This window comes from Sinocyclocheilus grahami, unplaced genomic scaffold (genome assembly GCF_001515645.1).
Source record: "Sinocyclocheilus grahami isolate Dianchi unplaced genomic scaffold, SAMN03320097.WGS_v1.1 scaffold12.1, whole genome shotgun sequence".
Lineage (NCBI taxonomy): Eukaryota > Metazoa > Chordata > Actinopteri > Cypriniformes > Cyprinidae > Sinocyclocheilus > Sinocyclocheilus grahami.
In genome coordinates, this window is record NW_015505191.1 from 2,644,055 (window position 1) to 2,651,509 (window position 7,455).

At 36.0% G+C, this 7,455-nt stretch overlaps 1 protein-coding gene across 1 annotated transcript in view; it reads right to left on the reverse strand.

Annotated features, from left to right (window-relative positions):
* The window catches only part of LOC107598076 (calcium/calmodulin-dependent protein kinase kinase 1-like), a 63,723-nt gene that overhangs the window by 12,235 nt on the left and 44,033 nt on the right, over nt 1-7,455 (reverse strand). Inside the window, exons 11-13 of the mRNA XM_016289339.1 lie at nt 7,090-7,181; nt 2,630-2,683; nt 2,362-2,435 (exon numbers count right to left, since the gene is read on the reverse strand). Coding sequence (XP_016144825.1) covers nt 2,362-2,435; nt 2,630-2,683; nt 7,090-7,181 — 220 coding nt within the window. The remainder of the gene's footprint in view (nt 1-2,361; nt 2,436-2,629; nt 2,684-7,089; nt 7,182-7,455) is intronic.

Here is a 7,455-nt window from a genome sequence, read left to right on the forward strand (position 1 = left end):
TATGGATATTCACTGTACTTCAGAATTACAGATACTATGTCTTGGAAGTAGGTCCAAAATAAGAAGTTTTGCCAGAAAATGTAATCTGAATAAGTAAGTAACATGTCTGTCAGTTTTGTTCTGACAAACTGAAAAAAAAAATGTTTTACAATAAATCACGCTACCAATGGTGATTGAAGTTAGCAAAGTTAGCTCAGATCACATCAAACTGTGCAAATTATTATAATTGTTATACTTTGTTCTCAAATTGTTAATGTTAACAACATCATCATTGCGTGACTACGTGTATTTAGTGTGTATTGTAATTGTCATTGTAATTGTCTAATTGTCATTCCATTAGGGGTGGGGGAAAAAATCGATACAGCATAGTATCGCGATATTTTCCGTGGGAATATTGTATCGATACACGGATGCCAAGTATCGATCTTTTATTATACTATTTGGTAGAATAATAAAATTAATTTCTTTACAATCCAAGATGGTAGTGTTGAGTTTTTTTCTGGTGAGGTCAACTGGGTCACCTTCAGCATGCAGTAAGTTAGTAAAATAAAGAGGGCGGCATCGCTGAAAGTTATCAGGACAGCCTAAGATGTATGGACTTACTTCGGATTTGTAAACAAGGAGGGGATGTAAGTAGGGATGCACCGATAATATAGGCTACATAAAATAATAATAATATAAACAGTAATTTACTTTCAAATGCCCCAATTGCTGAAGGGTCTGCACAACTTTTTAGTACAATTTCAAGTTGCACTGTTCAAAATACCTGTAGTAGCACAGCAGTGCATACCTGTTTACATTTTTTAAGGTGGACTAGACTAGACTGTAATACAAATAGTTGAGTTTGCCAGGTGCATACAACCTTTATGACAGGTTTTCATGAAAGTGTTGATCAGTTTGTCTGCTTGACAATCCCATTTTGCACTGCAACAATAAAACTGAAGTGAGATAAACAAACTGAGAATTTTTTCTTTTTAGTTAAAACAGATGTTGTCAAAGTTTTCCTTTGGGGACATAATTTGAAGTTGGAAAAAGGTAATAAATTGCAATATATCGCAGAATAAAATTTTAAATCGCAATAATATTGTATCGTGACACAAGTATCGTGATAATATCGTATCGTGAGGCCTGTGGTGATTCCCATCCCTACATTCCATACCACTGGAAACCCATGGCCACGTAGATATTCAGAATTGGATTCAAAATGATGACACTGTGAACAGTTAGTTCAGTCACTGAGAACACTGCGGCATGACATTAGAGAACAGAGTGTGTGTTAGAGAGAGACGCTCTTTCATTAGTTGATTACTTGTCCAAACACATATACCAGACGACATGCATCCGGATGGCCTCTGGCCTTCCACACATAGAAGGCAGACTTCATCAACATATTCAAACAGGCCTGCAGGATCATACACAAATATGTGACCCTGGACCACAAAACCAGTCATAAGGGTCACTTTTTTGAAATTGAGATTTATACATCATCTGAAAGCTAAAATAAGCTTTCCATTGATGTATGATTTGTTAGGATATGACAATATTTGGCAGAGATACAACTATTTGAAAATCTGGAATCTGAGGGTGCAAAAAAAAATCTAAATATTGAGAAAATCACCTTTAAAGTTATCAAAATGAAGTTCTTAGCAATGCATATTACTAATAAAAAATTAAGTTTTAATATATTTAGAGTAGGAAATTGACAAAATATCTTCATGGAACATAATCTTTACTTAATATCCTAATGATTTTTGGCATAAAAGAAAAATCAATCATTTTGACCCATACAATGTATTTTTGGATATTGCTACAAATATACCCCAGCGACTTAAGACTGGTTTTGTGGTCCAGGGTCACATATCATACTAAACCAACATGTATCAATACTGCATTTAGCTCACACTGCCATACACTCAAACATCTCTGACATTTCCACTCTCTGTCTTTGTTCCTGAGAGAAAAATCTAAATATTGAGAAAATCGCCTTTAAAGTTATCAAAATGAAGTTCTTAGCAATGCATATTACTCATAAAAAATTAAGTTTTAATATATTTAGAGTAGGAAATTGACAAAATATCTTCATGGAACATAATCTTTACTTAATATCCTAATGATTTTTGGCATAAAAGAAAAATCAATAATTTTGACCCATACAATGTATTTTTGGTTATTGCTACAAATATACCCCAGCGACTTAAGACTGGTTTTGTGGTCCAGGGTCACATATCATACTAAACCAACATGTATCAATACTGCATTTAGCTCACACTGCCATACACTCAAACATCTCTGACATTTCCACTCTCTGTCTTTGTTCCTGAGAGACAGCAGATGCATCCTAAACAGCAAGGGGCGACTTACGTCTCGGAGAACTCCACCGGCTTACTCTTGATCTTATTGTGAAGTGCCAGTATGTACTCATCAATAAATGGGCACTGGAGGACAAGGAAGAAAAACATAGTAGGAGAGAGAGAGAGAGAGGAGGGAGACGGATGAGTGATCAAAATCATCCATCACAAATGTCACTGCAGTAGCACACTGCCCCATCCATTGATCATTCTGATAGCTAATCCCACAATGAAGAATTACTGCTATCACTCTGATCATATCAACACATGAGCCGACTCACCTTCCCATACACAAAACAGTAGAGGGTCACTCCCATAGCCCACACATCCAGAGCCTGAAAAAAAAACACAACTTCTGCTTTAGTGATGCAGGAGAGTTCTACACTTTTGAGATATTGAGATGAACAGAATTCCTTAAAGGGACAGTTCATCCAAAATTTCCATTCTGCTCAAAAGTGAGGGGTTCATACATTTAGTTTTTTAAAGAAAGTAATATTTTAATTCAGCAAATACACATTAAAATGATCAAAAGTGACAGCAAAGGATTTTTAAAAAGCTTATTTCAAAAAAATTTATTTTAAATAAATGCACTTCTTTTTACCAAAACACCCTGAAAAATGTTTTCAACATTGCTAATAATAAGAAATGTTTCATGAGCACCAAATCAACATATCAAAATGACTTTTGAAGAATCAAGTGACACTGAAAAATTCAGCTTTGCCATCAAATAAATTGATTTGATTTAAAAAATTTTAAATAGAAAGCAGTTATTTTAAATTGCAATATTTCACAATATTACAGTTTTAAATGTATTTTGATCAAATAAATGCAGCCTTAGTCGGCACAGAAGACTTTTTAAAAGTCTTCTGCACCCCAAACTTTGGAACGGCAGTGTAGCTCTATGACACGTTCATGAGAGAAATAGCAAAGTCCCGTTCAAAAACAAAGTGTTTATTTAAAGGGTTAGTTCACCCAAAAATGAAAATTCTGTAATTAATTACTTAGCCTCGTGTCGTTTGAAACCTGTAAGACCTTCGTGCATCTTCGGAACACAAACTAAGATATTTGTGATGAAATCCGAGAGCTTTCTGACCCTCCATAGACAGCAATGCAACTGAAACGTTCCCAGGCCCAGAAAGGTATAAAGACATTGTTAAAATAGTCAGGACATCATTAAAATAGTCGATGTGACATCAGTGGTTCAACCGCAATTTTATGAAGCTATGAGAATACTTTTTGTGTGCATTCCTCTGCTTGTAAACAAGGGTTCAGAACGTTGGATCCTGAAATTGATTTGATTTAAAAAATTTAAAATAGAAAGCAGTTATTTTAAATTGCAATATTTCACAATATTACAGTTTTAAATGTATTTTGATCAAATAAATGCAGCCTTAGTCGGCAAAAGTCTTCTGCACCCCAAACTTTGGAACGGCAGTGTAGCTCTATGACACGTTCATGAGAGAAATAGCAAAGTCCCGTTCAAAAACAAAGTGTTTATTTAAAGGGTTAGTTCACCCAAAAATGAAAATTCTGTAATTAATTACTTAGCCTCGTGTCGTTTGAAACCTGTAAGACCTTCGTGCATCTTCGGAACACAAACTAAGATATTTGTGATGAAATCCGAGAGCTTTCTGACCCTCCATAGACAGCAATGCAACTGAAACGTTCCCAGGCCCAGAAAGGTATAAAGACATTGTTAAAATAGTCAGGACATCATTAAAATAGTCGATGTGACATCAGTGGTTCAACCGCAATTTTATGAAGCTATGAGAATACTTTTTGTGTGCATTCCTCTGCTTGTAAACAAGGGTTCAGAACGTTGGCTCCTGTGTCAGAAGCACCACATGCATGCGTCATGGACTGACATGGAAGTGAAGAATTGTTGAATAAAGTTATTTTTGTTTTCTTTGCACACAAAAAGTAGCTTCATAAAATTACAGTTGAACCACTGACGTCACAAGGACCATTTTACCGATGTACTTTCTAGGTTTCTGGGCCTAGGAACATTTCAGTTGCATTGCTGTCTATGGAGGGTCAGAAAGCTCTCAGATTTCATCAAAAATATCTTAATTTGTGTTCCGAATTTGCGTTCCTGAATGACAGAATTTTCATTTTTGGGTGAACTATCCCTTTAAGCCATTTTATAAAGCTTAATCACATCCAGTGTGGACAGCCTCAAGCTGTTGGCTTACCTCCGGCCATTTTTTCATAATTTATTTGTTACATTTTTTTGGCTAGTAGAGATTATGAATGGCTGGTAGCTTAAAAATTTAGTAGCCAAATTGGCTGGTGAGTGAAAAAGTTCATTTCAAACCCTGGATGTAATGATTCACTCAACTCACGATGCGATTCACGATACTAATTTCACAATACAATTTTTCTCACAATTTTTCTTTTTAACCAAATGAGATTTAAGACAAATTATAAATGAAAAGGTGTCCTTTTATTATTTCTCCAACAAAATGCTGCACATTTCTTTGTGAAATTGAAATATGTCAAATAATAAAACTAACTTGAAATTTTAAACCAAATCCCAAATCAAATAATTAAATAATACAAATAAAATAAATCTCTTCATATAAACAAACTAATGCTTTGGCTGTGCTTTTTCCATTTAAAATCAGAGGCAACTACTGGATTTTAATCACGATCCAAACAAAGATGCTAAATACATGTTATTTAGATTGCAATTAGATTTTATAATTTCGAAAATTTGAAGCAAAAACAGAATGGTTTGATTTTAGCTTTGAGAATGAGATGCAAATGTCACTCTCTGACAGCAGGTGGCGCTTATGGAACAGCAGGTATTTATAGGCTGCTGCCCCTTTAAGACCGAATGCACGGATCCAATATAATGATGCACTTGAGATTTCTCTCTCCACTGTTTAGGTTTACCTAAGACATAACTGACTGTGTTTACGAGAATACTTGCCGAGACAGTTATTTTGAGATACTTTTGTGTGTATGTGTTCATTCAGATGCAAGAATATGCGAAGGAGGAATCAATTCTGTGTACGCGCATTGTCTGAAACACGGCTCTCTGTGTGCGCGTTGAATGAGTGCACGCAGCTCCGAATGCGCATGAATGGTTTAAAACACTTGAATGTTTAAATTGTCAAGACGTAGAAACACGTGCAAACGATCAACTACGATCCGTTTTACCCATACAAGCTAGTGAACAACGCAAATCAAGAAAGGAATTTTACATCACTGTTCAAGCCCGTCGGGCAGGGAGGTGAAACATTTTGGTAGCTCGACTGGAAAACGCAATAACCCCGGGACGTCGGGCTAGCGATTTTGCGAGCCCTGATGTTTCATCAGTGACTAACTCTGATCACTTAGCCTAGCAGGAAATCTGAAAAAATTTAAAATATGAACAAAATGTGTAATACAAATCCATACTTATACTTTACAAGTTACTTATTTTTGACCAAAATGTCAGTTTTAACCTGCTTTTTGGATGTTTAATCATATTAAAGTTTAATAACGATACTAAGTTGAGCACAGCCAGTGAAGAGGAGGTACAAAATCAAGTGTGTCTGACAACAGGAGCTCTCGGCTTAACTAAGGAACCGCAGACAGGTTCAAGAAGGTCCCCCTGGGCCGTGCACACAGAAGATGAATTTGATTGGTTAATAGATGCCTTCCTGTCTCAAGTGGTCAATCAAAGATAACCTGCCCACCACTTATCATCTTTCAGTCATCTGCCATTGCTGGTTATATGTGACAAGAGCCACATCTCAGACGTCTTCAGATGGTAATGAAAAAAGAAAATCCATTAACGAACAAAGACATGTGTTCAAAGTATTAGCAGGTTATTGCATATAATTATTTCATCAAAGTCAGCAAGCAAGGTGAATGTGACACATGGAGTACACCACAGTTCATGCAAGATGTCTCTCAAGCAGTGTACGTAGCATAACCCCCCCCCCCACACACACACACACACATCTTTTATATTACTATTAATTAATTCTATTGACATGTCTCCCTGAGGTAACTAGCTTAGTGCTAATGAAATGAATGGAATATGGTCACATACTCTGATTACAGTCCACAGATTACCAACACACACAAAGGAGTTAATCTTTAACACAGACTGATTTGTGGCGAATCATGCAAATGGCCAGTTGCCATCCAGACAGTTGCTACAGTGAGTGTTGCCTGGTTAGTAAGATTCAAATGAACTTATGAAATGAGTTTCCACTTGATGAGCAGAACAGACACTTGGCAATCAACTCAGCCTAGCTCACTCTTTGTTTGAGCGATTATCTTTAAAAAAAAAAAAAAAATTTATTCAATTTATTTGTACAGGGACAACGCACAACAACAGTGTTGTGCCAGAGTTAGCTATAAAGCTATATAAAGTTATTTACATCTTGTTTAAAGGCTCAATACAACTTCAGCTGTCGACATATATGTTGATCACCATAAAGTTATTTAGACTTGTCTAAATAGAAGATAGAGATTTTCTTGAGACAGAACTCTCTTGGGTCTTTATTTTTACATAAGTAATGATTCATGACAGGCACTCATCAGTAGGAGTTTGCTTCACTCTTCTCTACTGGGAATTATTTAACTTCAGATGCTCTGTTACAAAATCCATGTCAAGGTGGTCTCCTAAAAACTAAAAATGGAACTCAGTGAGGTCGACCCAGCAATTCGAAAATGGTTTTTAAAATAAAGGAAATGACTCACAGTACTCGATGCCAAGAACAATGTCTCTGAAGTAGCAGCGGGCCTGGTCCTCACTGAACGGACTGTCGCTGGGGACCTCCATCACAGGGCTGGTGACCAATAGAGACACTTTATTGTAAGTTAACTGATAAAGTACTAATAAAAGACAGTAACTGAGACAGTAACAGACAACAATGATTCAGGAAGAGAAACACTGAACGAAATTATAGGTGGAGAGATCAAAACTTTTGATACAATATACTGTCTGAAATGTCCTCTTGATGTGGCTTTAACATGAAACCACCCTAGTGAAAAATAAATATACTAAAAAGTATTTGAAATACATTTATGCCCAGCTAAGTATACTACAAATACATGTACCTACAGTGGGGCAAAAAAGTATTTAGTCAGCCACCAATTGTGCAAGTTC